Raw genomic sequence first — 18896 nt, 5'->3', positions numbered from 1 at the left:
AAATTAAGTCTTTATCAAATAGAATTTGTGACTTAACATTAAGCTGCGGTTATGAGTGGGTCAAGAAGGAAAGCTTTTCCCACCATCTGAAACCACTGAGATTAACTGGGGAAAAAAACCCCAGTCCATCAGTACGATAATCAAGGACGAAAGGCATGGAAAATACCTAATGAACTTAGTCATGGCCTTGTCCTTCATGCTTGGGAAGTGCCTAGGAGTTAAATATTGGCTGAATGGTAAGAGTTCAGCCCCCAGATCACTACCTCAGTAGAGCAGCAGCTGCTGCAGGGAACTAGAGAGTCCAAATCTGTTTCTCCAGAAGCAGGTACCTGTGGGTGCATCTGTATTCGCTTTTCACCTTGGACTAAGACTGTGCTTTTGAAACGTGTTTCCCTGTTGTCCTTAATTTAGCGGGCTCAGCTTCCATCAGAGAGCAGCCTTGGACTGCCCAAAATGAGTTATTTTTGGAGGGAACTAAACCAGCAGACAGGCTCTAGAGGCACAGTCAAGGCAGTCCAACCACCACGGGGCACTCGGCGCTTCTGACCAGACGAGCCAGTCGGAAGTCAACCTCCTGAAACATACACAGCACAGATGCTGGGTTCCTCAACGTCAGCGTGTTACCTGACCCATGTTGCGCCCAGAGTCAGAGATACATCCCTCTAAAGGGACATTCTAATTAACTTATGTACCTATCATCTTTTCATTACAAGGGAAATAACAGTAATTACAGTTGGGAATGCAAGCCGCTCTCTTCTGTCCCCCCGGCAGCACACTGGCTAGGGAGGAATGCAGAGTGCTTTCCCCTTTTCTGCAGACAGGCCCCAGATGTGACAGGGCTTGGTCCTTTTACAAGAAACAGTGATGCACCCTATTGCCTTTTCTCTTGATAGCTCCCCGATTCTGGGGAGCTGATCGTTGCCTACTTCAACACGACTGGATGCTGCTCCCCCTTAGAATGTTACGACGGCTTGGCCACCCTGTGGCAAAGCAGCTGTGGGTTACAAATCCCAGACAGTCCATTTCTTGGAGTACTTTAACAACAAGAAATTTTTTTAAAAGATGGGTGCCACCATAAGAAGCTTTTATCTAGCACAAAGCAGCCTTTTAGGGTAACTGTGAGTTAGCTGTTAAACAGCAAGCCTGCCAGCTTTTCTGGGAAATTCAAGCAGCTCATGACCTAAATTTGCACCAGTGACAGGCAGGTAGGAGGCAAACACTAATCCTCCTCAGAACAGTGCGCTGCTGGATACCTCCTGAAATCAAGCTCCTCAGCAAGAGCAGAAGCGCCTAGGGAATCAAGGTCACGAGGAAGCTGGACAATGCTCTAAAGCAGGCAGTGTCTAGGACTTAAACACAATCTGGAAACATGACCTAAAGGGGAGGCAGGTAAGGTGTGCCTTTTTAATTGACTCCATTTATTGTGAGTGAATTAGTGAATTAAGTGAATTGTTGATAAATATGAAGTAGGTGTCTTCTGGGTTTTGAGCTAAATTTCAGCCAAACGTTCCTTTTGACAAAGCCAAACCCAAAGGTCTAATGCGAGTGATGTCTCGGTGCTAGGAGACTTTCTGGCAGGGTATCACTTCGGGGCTGCCACGGCAACAAGCACAACAACAAATAAAAAGCTCACCCGGATTAATATTTTGAGACAACTGCTGTGCTGCAGCAAACATATTTGCAGATGATTCTAGAAACTGCAGAGGAAACAAATAAGAACATGAAGTTATCTCATCATAAAATAATGAACTTAATAATGATAACTTTTTTAAAAGAACACAATTCTGTATTTTAAATGCCAAGATAGTTTAGTCTGACCACCTACACAGATACAGTCCTTGGCATTTTCCTGTAACTTCTGCTTCAAATTTAGTATATTTGAACTAGAGAATTTTTAGAAAAGCCTTACATCTGGACTGAAATTTTTTCCGATGCTCACAAAGCCACCAAAACCTGAATAAATTGTTCAAATGATTAATGGCATCATTAAAAATATACATCCCATTCCTATTTCACTTCAACTTCTTTGGTTTCAGCTTGCAACGGAAGTATCTAGTTACATATTCCCCATTAAGTCCTCACAATATTGGCATTTGTAAGATTACCACTGAGCTATTTGGGTCTCCCCTTTTCCATTTAATACTAACAGAAGATCTTATTCAAGTCTGGAAAAGCAGAAGTGCAAAAACCTTCCTAGAAGAAGAAAACTTTGCAGCTGTCCAGGAAGTAATACTACAGAAAGTTACTTTCTTCAGGAATCACTCAAGTCTGACAAACTCGCAGCCGGACAAACATACAAAGCTCTTCCTCCTCCTACTACAGTGGAATCCCTGGCATGAAAACCTCCTAAACTCCCACAAACTTTGATGGGATTTGGCACTGGGGCTACAGGCGAGAGTAGGATTGGTAGCTTGTACCCAAAATACTGTTTAAGACCCAATACAGAGAAAGATGAATGCTTAGAAGTGGCATACGCCAGAACTAAAAGTGAGGCAACACTTACTGTTCGGAAACTGTGACCGTTCTATCTCTTTGTTACCTAATCAGCCATCACAGTCAAATATAAACAGCCAGTGAATGTTACCAAGTGATCATGAAACCATGAAGCTGCTGATGTTTTGCCTGGAAAAGATCTGCAAACATGTTGACCTAGAGATGTGTACCTGGGCTATTTTTGTTTTCTTCTGCTCAAATTTGCAAAGACGCAGTATCCGTGTCCCTGACTGGTCACCGAACGGTTCTTGGAACGGGTGCAGCAGCTGAACAGTCTCTCCGAAGCTTCAGAAAAGAAGAAAAAAATTACTGTGTGGAACCGGTACTTACATTCTGCTCTGAGGCCTTGAGGAAAAGTCAAGATTTCCAATTAGCTCACCTACACACAGCAATTTGTCCCACTTCTAGAAGAGTCAGTGCATTTCCAATAACTGCCAGGGATTCATATGCAAGCTATTAAAAAAAAAAGTTACATCAAAAATAATATATTCCAAGTTTTACTCACAGCTCAGTATTAAATATGAAGAATGTTACTGACATTATTTTTCATAATCTAATAAAATAAATGAAGAGACTTCCTGTCTGTTTTCCTGTTACATTTCTGCAAGATAGTCATTACAGTAAAGATAAACAGCTGAAGCTTTCAAGCAGAATTAGTGTGATTTACAGATACCACTTTAGGCAGGCTAATGAAATAAACACAAATAACTACTTAGAAGGAAACACACATTTTTAATAAATGAAAACCCTACAAGTAAGCTATGATGAACTAATATTTAATCCTCCAATAAACTGCATAACTAAGCAAGTTTGGGCCTTTTGCAGGCTACAAAACATAGTTTTCCAGTGGATACACACACCTTTAACAAATTTAACGTCTCCTCCTTTCAGCCAACTTTCACCGATCTTTTAGCAACAAATCTCTTAGGCATGAAGAGACAAGAGTTCAAGCACGTGAGCCAGAAAAAAACCTGCTCTAGAATCACGAGAGTCAGGCTTTCCAACAGCCACCAGTTCTGTGGGAAACCAGTCAGCAGCTGACACACTCATCAACGACATGTAGTTTTTTCATACTTCTTCCAAGGTTTTATTTTACCTGTTTAGAGTGATTGTCTATCATACTAGAAGAATCATCAATAGCCAAGCAAATCTGGTACTGTCGTTTACTGGGCTTGGTCCTTCGCAACCAGATCTTATCTTTTCGGAACTGGCTGGCAATGTATGGAATCACTTTGCGCATGTTCAGTCTCTTCCCTGTTCTGTAGTCGCCTCTGAAAGTTAAGAAAGAGACATAATGACAGGGATTATCAGCAAATATCTCATTCGGGAAATCCTGGCCTATGCAGCATATGCAGCAAAATAACAGGATTTTGTAAAATACAATAAAAACAAGGTTAGTAGCTCCAATATTCATATTGAGGTATAGATTAAAAAAAACCCCACCATTTTTAATGTAGGATGGATATTCAGTGTTTCTAGAAGAAACTCTTCAATTTAAGTGCCTAAAACGGAAGGAAGTCCTTGAATTTAGACTCCTCCAGTTTGAAACAAGATTACAACTCTTAAAAAAAAAATCACTTAACGTTAAAACTAATACAGAACACTGACAGTTAACATAATCCTTAACTCAACAGTACTTCACAGGTTTAAGTTGGTTTGATCACCTGTTGCACAGAAGAAAAATAGGAGGCAATATCCTCAGGATGGGTACCTACCACTACATCATCTTTGCATTTCATAAAGTAACCTGTTGTTCCCATAGAAAAGTAAAATGAATGCAGTTGCAAACACAAATAATTGCAACAAAGCAAGAACAAGATAGAGCTGCAGCTATACAGAGGTTAAAGCCCCCCAAAACTAGGAGTTTAAAGAAACTAGAAGCCTCAGAAAGACCCAACTTACTTCAATTTGGCTGCCTGAGTGGGTTCCAGTATCAGTCTTAGCTGTTCACAAAGCTGCTGTGATAGAGGAGCAGTCAGTACTAAATACCTCTGCCACAACTGTGCTGCTTCCTTCTCCTAAAACATCATACATCACAGGAAGAAAGAAAAGGAATTATGAAAAAACCAGAAAGTTGGGAAGCACTGCCTGAAAAGAGAAAACAAACCTCAGCGTACCAAAGGGTGGGGGGGGGTAGTAGGTAACTATCGGCTGAAACGGTGAGCGTGTCTTGTGAGCACTCTATAAAGATGACAATTTGCATTCCACTTAGGATGCTCCTTGCTGCTGCAAAGCTGCAATGTGCAATGCTTTGTGTACCCCTAGAGGAATGATCAACTTTGGCATTGCTGTTCATAATCTTGTAATGGCCAGCATGTGACAGTTGGTATTACAGCAAGGCAAGCCATAAAGTCTGCTAGGTTATCTATCAGCCACCAAAACCAGTATTACTTATATTAATTATAATTCAGCAAAATTATTAAGTCTCTATACTGACAATTTCAGTCAGGATTGACTTCTAAATATGGTTTACCATTCATAGCTAAGACAATCGGAGCAAGTATCACATTCTGGTTCTGCTGCTGGTTAGCTCAAACTCCACTACTGCAACTGAAGGAGACTGGTTCTGTAGATAAGAATTTTCTGAAAGTGGTGTCCAGCACTTAACTGCAGCTGACAACTCAAAATGGAAGGAGCTTGGCAAGGCTGATAAAAGTGTTTCCAACTATGCAAGTTTTAGAAGTCATTATCAGCAGAGTAACTTTCTGCAAATAGGGCACAGCACATTCAAAACTAGATCTGAAACATCATCCTGCTTTAAAAACGGCATCAATTTTTTCAGAATAAGTTAAACATAATAACAAAAATAACATCTAAATGATGCAATTGTGAATATTGTATTTCAGCCTGCTTGGCTTCCTCAGTGCTTCAGTAGTAAAACAAGACGAAATAACGCAGTGAAGGATTCTTGTGACAATTTTATACTGAAAAGAGGTCACAAACCTCATCTGGAGTTCCAGACTGCTGTGTCTGCCAAGCTTCCAACTGCCTTTCAAGTTCCTTTCTTAGCTCTTCAGGATCTCTAACGATGTGCTAGAAGTGTAGTTATGAGATTTATGAGACAGTAAAATAAGTTCACACAGCTGGTTATACCCGAACTGCAGCAAACTATAAAAAAGTAAAAAGGCATTGTTCTTATTCTTTCAGACACAAAAACTCCTGGAAAAACTTAAATGAAGATTCTAAATCTCCATTTTTTAATAGCTTCCATGTACAGGCAGGATAAATACCTCCTTGCAAATACCTACATCTGTGACACACTCAACACGGAAACAAAGCTAGGAACATGTATGACATAGACACTGAGAATAATCAAATACAGAACTTCAAGATAACTCATTCAAATTATCTTGACAAACACCGGTTTTAATGACAGTATAATGGAGATCAAATAATTGAATACTACCTATCTAGGATCTTCCAAAATATACGCTTCAGTTAATTATAGTTTTTTAAAAAGCTTCATTCAAACCACTTAAAGATTTGAATGACGGCTTCCTCTTTACTGTCCAGCAAATACCATTTGATAAGGCATTCTGTTAAAGGACACCCAAGCTTTATCATACTTCTTCAACTTTATTGCGCTTTCAGTAACAACTTCTGTTCCTGACTTGTAAAACCATAGTTTATCAGACTATATACTACTGTTTGGCTAAACAGCAGTATATGGTCTTACAAACCCCGTTAACTTGCAGGTTTACTGGATTAAGGGAAATAAGCCTATGGATGCAAACTCGATAGTACCAATGACTTCTCACTCCTCAAGAAACATCAGCAGGCCCTCTGGCCACCTGCTGCAGGTTTAATGACGTGGAGAAGAACGTATGAGGAAGGGGCTTCAGCCCTCTCCCTTCTGCTGAAAGATGAGAACTTGCACTTTTTCTCCAGCAGCCTTTCTCCCTTGCTCTTTCACTGGTGCTGTGAGAGCTCCCCCTCCTGTTTCAGGTTTTGCATGTCAATTGGAAAAACCCCAACAAACCACCACCACAAGGCACCTAACTATTCTGACAACAGGAGAACGCTCTTGCATTCAGCAGCCTTCTTCCAAAGAGCTGCAACATTTGGCATTAAGATGGGAATATCAGGTATAGCTGGCACACAGTCCTTTCCATGTGGTACATAGAAACAGTAAAACACCACCTTTCAAATATGTACTCACGACATAACATTATAAGCGTGACAGGTCAATATTTCTAAAAAGACGCTGAAAATATACTTTTTTTTTTTTTTTAATGAGTGAAGATGGGGAGGAAATGTCATTTTAAAGCCATCATTCAGCTACATATACAACAGTTACTTGGGTGTCACTTTTCATTCTGCTATTAAAGAACAGCAAGCTACCGAGTTGGCCGAATGAAAGTAACTCTGAACTTCTGCATTCAGAGTTTCGTTAACTTAGGTCAAATAACACAGATTGCTTCTACCACTGGAGTTGTAAGACGACGCATTGGGTATCATACCTGTGGAGTATCCATCAAAAACTGATGGGATGTATGTATAGTCGAGTCCTTGCTCCTCTCTGGCTTCTCTTCAGTCACCTGCGGCAGTTTTTCTGTTGCAGAGTCATTGACAACCTCCGAGTCAAAAGTCTGGATCTCTGGCTCCCCTTCATCTGGTCCTACAGTCACAAAACTAATTACTAACCTTGTGGATCACACAGAATACAAGAAACAATATTATATCTCGACTCTTTTACAAAGTGTCTCACATGCTTTGTAGTGCAACCCAGACTATGGTTGTTTTTTTGGTTGGTGGTTTTTTTTTGTTTGGTGTTTTTTTTTTTTGTTTTTTTTTTAAGAGGAGTGCACAAATTTAAAGACAATTAATTCCAGGAATAGTATGAATACAAGACCTTGTAACTCACTGGAACAGATAAATATGCATTTCCTTATGCAAGCTGTTTTTCTTGCTTATAACCTTCTTGACAAATGAACAAAATACTAGCAAACAGATCTTTAACACCTGCAAATTCCATTGGTGAAGTACATTTTTTTGAGCTTCTTAGCCTCTCTGACAGTGACAGGAGGTATAAAGCAATTTGAGAACATTCAGAAAATCATCATTAAAAAAACATGGCAAGCTTTTATCTCATCTTTTACTCTCTACTTATGTAATGGAACAGCTTCCCATAAATTAGAAATCAATTTCCAAAGAAAGGAATGGACTAAACATTTTTTCTTATTGTTTCTACTATACTACACTGTTTAACAACTCATTTTTAATAATTATTCTAAGAAAAAAAAAGTATGACATCATAAGAGATGTTTCAAAGATCCTATTTTTTCAGAACATACTGTTAGAGAATCATGTGGAAAACAAATAGACTGATTACATGCATGCCTGTACCATAAAGCTAATAAGTCTAGCAAGAGATTTAAGATTAAGGCTGAGGGACTGGGAGACAAGGTGAATTCAGGCTGGTAAAACTCAGCCCCCCTTCTCCAGCCAGGTTTTGTGTTGTTTGATAAGAAAACCATTCAAAATTCGAAGCTACAGTGCCATTTACTTAGATTCATCAAAATTAAACACTTCTGTGGCAACTGACAAGATGTATTTATTTAAATCTAGCTTATTCTGTTTGTGTGGGCTGTGTGGCTGAACAAGTCAGACCTATCTTCTTCTCATCTACCAACCATTCGCATCTGATAGGCATTTTCTGTTAGGCAGCTCAGTTTTGTTTCATTCCCACTTAAGGAAGAAAGCAGCGAGACAGTGACACTTGATGTTGTTCAGACCAGCTCCTCAACTTCTTCATGTTCTGTCAGAAGTTATACACAAAAAAAGTTGAGTTTTGTGGTGCTGATGCTCGTGACGCTGGGACACATTGTTATACGCCAGTTAATGAAGTGAATTGGCATTGTGTCTACCAGCAGGAAAGTGTCTGCCTTTTACTTCCTCAAAGAAGTGGATGAAGACTAGAGACCATTAACTTGAAAGAAGGCAGCAAACCCCTCTGTCACTCAACTAGATTAGCAAAGGGTAATGCTGGTTACGAGGTAGAAGTAAGAATACTGCTGCAGAAAAGTCAATCCAAGTAGATGTTTTAGTCTTATAAAACATATACACATTCATTACATGCAAATATAAATACCTACATATACATTTAAAGATGCCTATCAGTGAATGTTTAGAATGTTTTTGAAGTTAATGTACCAGGAGTTTTAGTGGCAGTAGACTTCTGTTTTTCTGGCTTCAGCTCCTCTGTGTCTACTGCTCTAAGATCCTCACTGTTCTGTATTTCTGTTTCCATAGCTGCATCTTCACAATCGCTCTCTTCCTTTTCTTCACGAGGCATAACAGGTTTCTCCTGCTCCTTGCTAGCTACATCTGTAAAAGGCAACAATACTTATCAAAGGGAAGAGGACGGAGAAGTAGTGAAGTGGCAGAAATTCTTTACATTCTGAGGCCACTGCGTATCAGTTTTAGTGAACTTCAGAAGAGATCTGAGCTATTGTCTCAAACCTCAGTTTTATTTTTCACTGTGCTGTGCCATGTTGTGTCAATGAGCTATTGCCCTGAAAACTTGACAAATAAAATAGACTAATTACTTCAATAAAAAGCAATTTACTTAATTAAATTTAGATTAGAGGAATATTTTTAAAGACATCAATTTGTTTGATACAGAATAAAGAACCTTTTGTGTCATCCTATTTTAATAATCCTAAATTATTTTGCATGTGGTAGCAATTTGATCTTCAAAAGAACTGACGTAAGATTTTGAGAGAATAGATTTTTAAATATGTTTATTAAACTAAAAATAATTTTTATGAGTCAACTCAGTGTTTCCACAAGTGTTATCATTAGTTTGAATCTGATTGCCAAGAGTAGCACTTACTGTAATGAAGTGGTGCTACATCTGAAACCAAAGCAAGGACTGTTAAACTGAATTTTTTTTGAAGTAGTGGAAAAAACTACAGTAAATAGGAGAGTTTCAGGATTTGATTCTGCAATGACAACTCTACACCCAGAAATACCACTGTACCGTATGTCTGTGCATCATAGTATTCAGAGCCTTGTTTAATATGTTCAAATGCATCAGCCTCCTCCACATTTTGTTTAGGCTGAGTTGTATTCTGCTTTGCTTCACTGCTGGATTCTATGGTTCTCAATCGCTTGTGGATGTGTTCATTGTGATCTCCCATTGAGCGCTCATTGTCTGCCTGACCAGGTTTCCTCTTGAAACTCTGAAAAAGAACAGATTAACACCATGAACTTCAAGTGACGTGCTACCAAACATTGATTAGAACAAGAGTTCTAACAAGGAGAAAGAGAGTCCTGCCTATTTGCTGGTTAGTATTAAGACATTGAAATAAAAAAAAAAAAAAAAAAAAAAAAAAAGAAGAGATGAACCTGGGTATTTTTTCTGCTTTGCTTCTCAGAAGCCATCCGGGCCATGCGTGTGGATTCATGACCTTCTGATTGATTTGCACTTGAAGCACCACTTCCATATTCCTGAGACACACACAAAAAAATAAATTTTAAAAATTCACAACTGTAACTGAAGATAGCAACGGCTGTAGACAAATTTCAGAAGCTGAACTGCAATGCTGTGCTACATTTCTGTTGTGAATGACAAACAGCTCACACCTGCAAGTACTACTCTTGTGGAGAGCAGACAAGACAGTTCTGCAGCTCAATAATTAACCTAACCTTACCGCACAGTTTTCGTTGCTATGAAGGTATCTACATGGTCTTCAATTTTTTTTCAGTGAATTTATAATTGGTGTTCCAAAAATTGAATCTTATACACAGTTCTTAAAAATATGGCAGCAGTTCCTTGGTTGTAACTTGAAAACATATGCACAAGTTCAGCATTTTTAACTCGGACACTTCCAAGCAATTTACCTCCTTAGACTGGTCTCTTTCTGAAGCCTCTCCAGCCAGCTCAACAGCACTGTCACTCTGCAGGTTTTCTTGCCCAGTCTGCCCTTGTGCTTCATGCTCCATTCTTTCCTCAGGCTCAGGGATCTGTTCATCCATCTCTGAATTATCTTTATCCTCTTCTTCCTGAAATAACATCAGTTTATTTTAACATTCTAAAAAACATCAGGAACTGGGTACCATTGAAAGGCATTTAAAGAATCATCGGGCACAGTAAACACAGGTTCACAAAGGGAAAGTCCTGTTTAACTGATTTGATACCCTTCTATAAGGTCACTCACCTAGTAGATGAAGGAAAGGCAGTGAATGTAGTTTTTCTGGATTTTACTAAGGGTTTTGATGCCGTCTCTCACAGCACGCTTCTGGACGAGTTGTCCAACTGTGGGATGAGCGGGTTCACAGTGCGCTGGGTGAAGAGCTGGCTGAACGGCAGGGCTCAAAGGGTTGTAGTGAATGGGGCTACATCTGGCTGGCGACTGGTCACCAGCAGTGTTCCTCACGGCTCAATTCTAGGGCCAGTCTCATTCAATATGTTTATCAACAATCTGGATGCAGGAGTTGAATGCACCATTAGCAAGTTTGCTGATGATAGCAAACTGGGAGGTGCTAGTGACTCTCTTGAGGGACAGGAGGCCTTGCAGAGGGATCTAGATAAGGTTGGAGCACTGGGCTTATGATCAATGGGATGAAATTTAACAAGTTGAAATGCTGGATTCTGCACCTAGGATAGAGTAATGCCAGGCACAAGTATGAACTGCGAGAGGAGCCGGGCATACAGGGATTTGGGGGTGCTGGTCGGCAGCAGGCTCAATATGAGGCAGCAGTGAGCCCTGGCAGCCAAGAGGGCAAAACGCACCCTGGGCTGCGTCAAACACAGCATAACCAGCCGGTGTCAAAAGAGGTGATTATCCTGCTGTATTCAGTGTTGGTGCAGCCTCACCTTGAAGACTGTGTGGAGTTCTGGGCCCCACAGATTAAGAAGGATGTGAAGGTCCTTGAATTGTCCAGAGGAGGGCAACACAGCAGGTGAAAGGGCTGGAAAGCATGTCCTATGAGGAGCGGCTAAACGCTCTGGGTTTGTCTAGTCTGGAGAAAAGGAGGCTCATTGCTCTTTACAGCTTCCTGAGGAGGTGAAGTGGAGGGGGAGGTGATGATCTCTTCTCCCTAGTATCCAGTGATAGGACACATGGGAATGGTTCAAAACTGCTCCAGAGGAGGTTTGGACTTGACATTAGAATCACAGAGTGGTAGGGGTTGGAAGGGACGTCTGGGGATCATCTAGTCCAAATCCCCTGCTAAAGCAGGGTCACCTAGAGCAGGCTGCACAGGACCACATCCAGGCGGGTTCTGAATATCTCCAGAGAAGGAGACTCTACCACCCCTCTGGGCAGCCTGTTCCAGTGCTCTGTCACCCTCAAAGTCAGTAAGTTCTTCCTCATGTTCAGATGGAACCTCTTATGCTTCAGTTGGTGCCTGTTGGCCCTTGTCCTGTCACTGGGAAAAGAGTCTGTCTACTGAGAAGAGCGTGGCCCCATCCTCTTGACACCCACTTTTAAGATATTTATAAGCATTTATAAGGTCCCTTCTCAGCCTTCTCCAGGCTAAACAAGCCCAGCTCCCTCAGCCTTTCCTCACAGGACAGATGCTCCAGTCCCCTCACCATCCTCGTAGCCCTCCGCCGGACTCTCTCCAGTAGCTCCTCATCTTTCTTGAACTGGGGAGCCCAGAACTGGACACAGTACTCCAGATGGGGCCTCACTAGGGAAGTGTAGAGGGGAAGGAGAACCTCCCTTGACCTACTGGCCACACTCTTCTTAATGTACCCAAGGATACCATTTGCCTTCTTGGCAGCCAGGGCACACTGCTGGCTCATGGTTAGCTTGTCATCCACCAGCACTCCCAGGTCCCTCTCCACAGAGTTGCTCTCCAGCAGGTCAGCCCCTAACCTGTACTGGTGCATGGGGCTGTTCCTCCCCAGGTGCAGGACCCTGCACTTGCCCTTGTTGAACTTCATCAGGTTCTTCTCTGCCCAACTCTCCAGCCTGTCCAGGTCTCGCTGAATGGCAGCACAGCCTTCTGGTGTATCCACCACTCCTCCCAGTTTGGTGTCATCAGCAAACTTGCTGAGGGAACACTGTCCCTTCATCCAGGTCACTGATAAAGAAGTTGAACAAGACTGGGCCCAGTACTGACTCCTGGGGGACACCACTTGTTACAGGCCTCCAGCTAGACTCTGTGCTGCTGATGACAACTCTCTGAGCTCTGCCATTCAGCCAGTTCTCCATCCACCTCACTGACCATTCATCCAGCCCACGCTTCTTGAGCTTACCTATGAGGATGTTATGGGATACAGTGTCAAAAGCCTTGCCGAAGTCAAGGTAGACAACATCCACTGCTCTCCCCTCATCTACTCAGCTGGTTACACCATCATAGAAGGCTAAGATTGGTCAAGCATGATTTCCCCTTGGTAAATCCATGTTAACCTTCTTTTCCTCCACTTGCTTACACGTGACATCCAGGAGGAGCTGTTCCATCACCTTTCCAGGAAGCATTTCTTTACCAAGAGGGTGGTCAAACACTGGAACAGTGTTTCTCTCTCTCTCTCTCTCTCTCTCTCTCTCCCCCCTAGAGAGGCGGTCGATGCCCCACGCCTGTCAGTGTTTAAGAGGCATTTGAACAATGCCCTTAACAACATGCTCTAACTTTTGGTGAGCCCTGAATCGGTCAGGGAGTTGGCCTAGATGATTGTTGTAGGTCTCTTTCCACTGAAATATTCTATTCTAACAGAAGACCGAGGAGGTAACAGGAATACAGATGACAGAAATACATCAGTTTCATTGTAAGCACATCTCTGTTATTTGTGTGAAGATTCTCACTAACATTACACCTACTCAATGTCAAATTTGTTTCAGAGTATCACAGAACACACCCACTTCTTAAATCTCGTATAATTAAAAAAAAAAAAAAAATAGCAGGCTTTTATTTATTGCTGTCTACCTGGGGTTGAAGGCCTTGGTCAGCAGTTGGGATTCCCTTATCTTCAGCAGATTCATTTTTTTCCTCATCAGGTGGCTGTGACTCTTCCTCCTCCTCTTCTGCTGTATCCTCAGTGTTCCCTGCACTTTCTTCTTGATCATCAGCATCTTTGTCCCCTTCATCCTCCTTCTCCTCTTTATCTTCAGAAACGCCTTCTTCAGCTGGTTCTGCATCTTGATCATCTCTTTCTGTCTCACCAGTATCCTCTTCATTCTGTTCTTCTGTCTTCTCTGCCTCATTTAAATCAATAGGTTTCTCATCTACTTCAAAAGCATTCTCTTCTTCTGGGTTAAAAAAAAATCAGGAAGGCATAGAAAACTTTCAGTGAAGTACAGAGACAGTGACTATTACAGATATTTGGAATAGAACTGCCCAGCCTATCAAAAAATATTAAAGAAAATACTGAGAATTCTATACACAGAATCTATGATTTTCTATAGCAGATAATTCCTTTAAGTCCCAATTGGTTTGTAACTAACAATACACCAGGATGAATTCCTATTAACTTCCTTAAACCTAATACTCTTGAGGGTCAGTTGACTTTGAGTACAAATGCTTGTATGTATCATAGAAAAAAAAAATCACAAAAGCAACTGAACAATTAATAAGGAGCTTCTAGCATTAAGTTAGGGTGTATCACTTGGATAACACGAGAAAGCTGGCAGAAACTGTGCACAAAAGGGAAGTAAAGGAAAATGCTGTAACGTTGTGTTCTTATCTGGCCTGCATTTGGTATGTTGGTATTTTAATACACAGAAGTGAATTTGCAGCTTCTTGTTATACAGAGTCCTACCACCACCTCTCTTATTTCTATAGAGAAAAAGAGCTCATTATCTGACTGTTCCCCCCTTATTTACATTTGGCTTTCATCTAGGAATCTGTAGAGAGATTTTCAGCTGTACCTTCATCCTCTTCCTCCTCATCACTCTTCTCATCATTCTCCAGGTTCAAATTATCAGGAAGTTCCAAAGGTTCAACTTCAGGCTCCTTTTCTTGCTGGCCATGATAAGGATCTACTTCGTTCTCATCATACTCACGCTGTCAGCAGAAGAATGGGGGGGAACCAGGTACGTAATAAGTGGGAGGAAAGGCAAAGATGAGAAACAAGATAGTACTGAATTCTCTAGGACACAGAAATACTGGATGCAATATTACATTCTGATCAGTTAAAAACATATTTCCAGTGGTACACATTTTCTGCTCTTTAGAAATGAGGACAATTAATTTCACCAAATGCATTTACATAAATTGGTACTTCTTAAAACCAGCATACTTTGTGGTCAGAATCCAGTTCTCATAGCTGAAAGATTCTGACCAGGATCTGCACTCTTGCAGATGGTAAATGCACTCTTGCATACTATGCAGAATGTTGAAGCATAATGTATACAGATTTTTGGGATGAGTTCCACTGTTGCTAAACGCAACAGAACATGAATTTTTAAGCTTTGTCCATCAAAACATCGATTCAGTGTAAAGCCTGTTCTGGCAGCCATTACAAGTTCAGTTTAGTGCAAACAAAAATTCTTTCTGGATTATGGATCAGAAAAATATACATATAATATAATGGATACAGTATGGTTTACTTTTAGCCCTGAAACAAACTAATATTTTTTGTAATGCACTTCACTATTAAAGAGCACTTCAGATTCTCAGAAACAGATCGTATGAGCAACAGTGTAGGGTTTAACAATAAGATACTCTATGTAGTCCAAATCATTTTTACCTCATCAATTTGTTCATGGATTTTCTCTTTGTTTCCACTGTCGTCCTCTTGTTGCTGCTCTTCCTCATCCTTGGGAGGCTGTTTCTTATTATCCTTGTTTCCTGTGCCCAAATTGTCATCTTTTGCAACGAGCCCTGAATCCTCCTATTAACCAACAAATCCAAAAGAAACTCAATTATGCTACCCGCTTCTCAAAGTCTCAGTAACAAGACATCATCTCCTACAGAAAAAAAGACAACACTAAATAAAACTTGCGATATATTCAAATTCTCCCTTTCCAAGACTACGAGCTGTGCAAGGGAGTTCACAGAGTTTAATTCCTTTGATATTCTTCTTCCCACCCCTTTTCTCTTTACCTCATCCATTCCTGGCCCAGTTTCTTCTGTTTTACTACTGGCATCTTCTTCATCATCTTCATCTTCATCCCCCCAGAGCCTCTCATCCAGTTTATCATCAGCTTCAGCGTTATCAAGATTTCCCATCTGCTTATCCAGCTCCTCCTCTTCATCTGAATTTTCATCATTGTCTGTGTACAGTTCAGAATGTGTTTCAGTACAGAAGAGATGAAGTCAACTTTTTTGTTAACTTTCAAAACAAACAAGCAGTCATACTTGGCACCTTAGTTTCTCACCCCACGCAGTTAAATGGGCAATGCGGATAAAGACTCACGCACTAACACTCGGAAGAGCAGAGGCCTAATTATGTGTTTGAAAGTGTTCTCCTGGACATAAGGGCACACACAGCATTCTCTCCTTCAGACTAACAAGTCCCAGGCACAAAACATGGATGATCTAAACTCTCTATTCCTTACACTCTCCATCCTCCATTTTCAACACATTTTGGCATTTCTGGGAGGGGGAAGGTCCATTCCCCTTTATCTGTTTATTAGTTTTGGAACTTCCCTTCTTGTGCAGATGAACTTATTCTTGGCATTTTGTAAGAGATTTGAAAGCAGATTAACACTACTGTAATTTAAAAGCCACAACAGCTACAGATGGTCAAATTGTTACCCTTTAAAGTGAAGAACTGCTGCCTTTTGAGTGAGTAGCAACTTGAATGAATTTACCAAATGTTGCTATTTTTTCCATTTTGAAAAGTTCAATTATTTTCATTGCTTAAAAGTTTGCAATAGCTTCATTAGTCACACTTTGAAGTTAACTACAGCCATATTCTCAAGTATACTGTTGATCTTTAACAGCTCCACAAAGTCAGTGACTAATTTTAAAATGCATCTATAGGTCAGCTCACAACAGGAAGAAAGAATCGTCTCCCTTCATTCCAAAACCATCACACTGAAAGAAGAGAGACAGTATCTTCTTTGTACATTTCTTAGCATTCATATTAATACTTCTTAGTATTCATATACAAATAGCACTACTCTGTTGTTGAACAATGACTTTTCAAGATATGCTTCATTAGATGAAAGTATCAACCATTATTGGATTGACCTATAACATTTCTTAGTAAGTTTGCCAGTGGAAGGACCAAACCTTTTTTCTCCTGTTCTCCATCATGCATCTTTCCTTCAAAGTCTTCTGACATTTCAATTGCATTGTCTTCTCCTTCAATGTCTGGTTTAGAATCTTGATCCTCTTTCTCCTTCTCTTCACCCTTTTGAAAACTGTCTTCTATCTGAATTATTGGTAAAGCCAAAAATTACAGTGGATCTTGCCTATAAATTAAAGCTTACTTAAAGTACCACAACAATATTTGTAAGCTTATATGCAAAGATATAAGCCAACCTAAATAGGAGACTGAAGGTAACTTCACGTTTCTTTTACCCGAAACATCTACAACATGGATTTCAAGGGCTCCTTCAGTTTTACTTGAATTAAACAAGAACCCCAAACACTTGCCTGATCTTCACTTTCTATTTTGTCACTGACATCCTTCTTGCCTTCCCCATCTCCAATACCACCATCCTCGTAATCATGAAACTGTGTTGCTCCCTCTCCAGCTTCATCTTCAAGTAATTCTTTTGGCAGACAAAACCCCTACAAAGGCAAACAGAAACTCGAAACTTTCTGCAGTAGTAAGTACATCTTTCAGCTTTAGTTTTTACTTAGGACTTTTATACATTAAATATATGCTTACCGTATGTCCACTGTTATCTATAATGACTTACCTTTTGGGCAAGCTCTGTAAAAATGCTAGTTAGAACAGAAAGCAATTTCCCAGTACTCCTGTGAGATGCCAGTGAAACAGTGAGGTAGAAGAGGATAAGGTCTGAGTACTTGCAGAGCATGGGCTTTAGACGCACCAGCAAATAGCAGGACTGGTTGAAGAACTGCAGTTAAAACCAAAGAACAGCTGTCAAACATGATTATGTACATGCTGAGACACACCTCAGAGAGGGCGATGATAGAGACTGAAAAACAGATGCTCAAACCAGAAATATCAGTGGGCAAGTTTAAATACAATTTCTAAAGGTTCTGGAGTTTTTTCTAGATTTTCACAAAAACTACAACTTTTCCTTCTTACGAAAGGAACTTTTGTCTTTTGCACTACAGAAGAGTACCTATATTTGGCCATAACTTCTCACACACTTCTAGTTCTAAGCTACAGAATAGTAAGAAGCAATGCACATTCAATCACCAAAGTTCACAATTCCAAATCTTTTGAGATCCCTAAGCCAAAAACTCCCAAGAAGAACAATTTTACCTTATGTTTATCTGAAGTGTAATTTTCCCCATAAGATTTCAGGTTGTCCAGGAGTTCCGAAACTGCTAAAATTGCTTTCTGCACATGCAAAGAATCCAAATCAGCAGAGAGATCTTCATCCAAAAGCTTAGTTATATGTCCTGCTTTAATCACGTCAAATGAGGCTGCATCCCCTTTGTTTGAAACACATAAAAAAATACGGAAATCAAGTCAGATATTCTAAAAATGTTATAGCAAGCAATCTAGAAATGTCCATCCCATCTGTTAGACAACTTCTATTAAAATGGCAATGTCCTTCTGTATTAGTACCTCTGCTAGACACACAGTTTAAGGAATTTTTTGGTTTGCATAGTTTTAACAAGCCTCCTCCCCCCTTAAATAAATTAACAGACTTACCATTTTCCTCCGGAGATTTTTCTTCCTCTTTTCCATCTTCCCGTTTTCTCTCTACCAAACACTGGATGGCATACAGAACAACACGGATAACAGTTTCCACTTTTGCTGAGAAGCGCTCCACAAACTCTTCATCTGACCGTTGATTTCCTTTTGAACGACAGAGTTTTACATAGGAACGCATTAAATTACAGGTTACTATGTTTCCCCTATACAAGGAGCACGATAAGCACTACACAATTTTTACCACATAGCTCTACTAAAATCTCCTTGTTAATCCTGACCTGCAACTATAGTGTAAAATCTGTCATCAACAATGACGGGGGGGGGGGGGGGGGGGGCAAAAAAAAAGAAAATTACTGAGTGTTTCTGGATATCCAAATGAACATGGAGCCATCTTCTGCAGTAACCAAACTAAGAAACTCTTACATCTTTATCTAAATCACAAAATGGGCAAAGAAGAATTGTCCTTACCACTGCAACCTGACATGGAAGCAAGAAGCTGTGTTCTCCAGGCTGTGAAATCAGCAGATGTATTAGTAACTACTTCTTGTATATACTTTAGGCTCTTGATTAGGGCCATCTGATTTGCAGCTTGCCTGTCTTCCCCATTTGGAAGAAATAGGGACTCTATGCCTTGCAACTGAGCTGACACTTCCAGCAAACAACTCATAGCTGATGTGCAAACTTCAAAATCTCTCCTGCAACA

The 18896-nt window shown here is 40.4% G+C and overlaps 1 protein-coding gene across 2 annotated transcripts in view; it reads right to left on the bottom strand.

Annotated features, from left to right (window-relative positions):
• The window catches only part of MDN1 (midasin AAA ATPase 1), a 108676-nt gene that overhangs the window by 2623 nt on the left and 87157 nt on the right, over positions 1 to 18896 (bottom strand). The window contains exons 80-100 of one of the 2 annotated variants that reach the window (XM_075414365.1): positions 18662 to 18888; positions 18191 to 18337; positions 17795 to 17967; positions 17259 to 17420; positions 16990 to 17127; positions 16624 to 16765; positions 15490 to 15659; positions 15134 to 15277; positions 14313 to 14448; positions 13372 to 13694; positions 10339 to 10500; positions 9844 to 9945; positions 9476 to 9677; positions 8647 to 8820; positions 6954 to 7111; positions 5437 to 5526; positions 4396 to 4511; positions 3590 to 3764; positions 2873 to 2946; positions 2664 to 2778; positions 1634 to 1697 (exon numbers count right to left, since the gene is read on the bottom strand). In XM_075414365.1, the coding sequence (XP_075270480.1) occupies positions 1634 to 1697; positions 2664 to 2778; positions 2873 to 2946; positions 3590 to 3764; positions 4396 to 4511; positions 5437 to 5526; positions 6954 to 7111; positions 8647 to 8820; positions 9476 to 9677; positions 9844 to 9945; positions 10339 to 10500; positions 13372 to 13694; positions 14313 to 14448; positions 15134 to 15277; positions 15490 to 15659; positions 16624 to 16765; positions 16990 to 17127; positions 17259 to 17420; positions 17795 to 17967; positions 18191 to 18337; positions 18662 to 18888 (3194 nt within the window). The remainder of the gene's footprint in view (positions 1 to 1633; positions 1698 to 2663; positions 2779 to 2872; positions 2947 to 3589; positions 3765 to 4395; positions 4512 to 5436; positions 5527 to 6953; positions 7112 to 8646; positions 8821 to 9475; positions 9678 to 9843; positions 9946 to 10338; positions 10501 to 13371; positions 13695 to 14312; positions 14449 to 15133; positions 15278 to 15489; positions 15660 to 16623; positions 16766 to 16989; positions 17128 to 17258; positions 17421 to 17794; positions 17968 to 18190; positions 18338 to 18661; positions 18889 to 18896) is intronic. The other variant, XM_075414364.1, reaches the window with a different exon arrangement.

Source organism: Opisthocomus hoazin, chromosome 2 (genome assembly GCF_030867145.1).
Source record: "Opisthocomus hoazin isolate bOpiHoa1 chromosome 2, bOpiHoa1.hap1, whole genome shotgun sequence".
NCBI lineage: Eukaryota > Metazoa > Chordata > Aves > Opisthocomiformes > Opisthocomidae > Opisthocomus > Opisthocomus hoazin.
The sequence above is the reverse complement of the archived record's forward strand: the minus strand, read 5'-3'. Positions and strand labels throughout refer to the sequence as shown.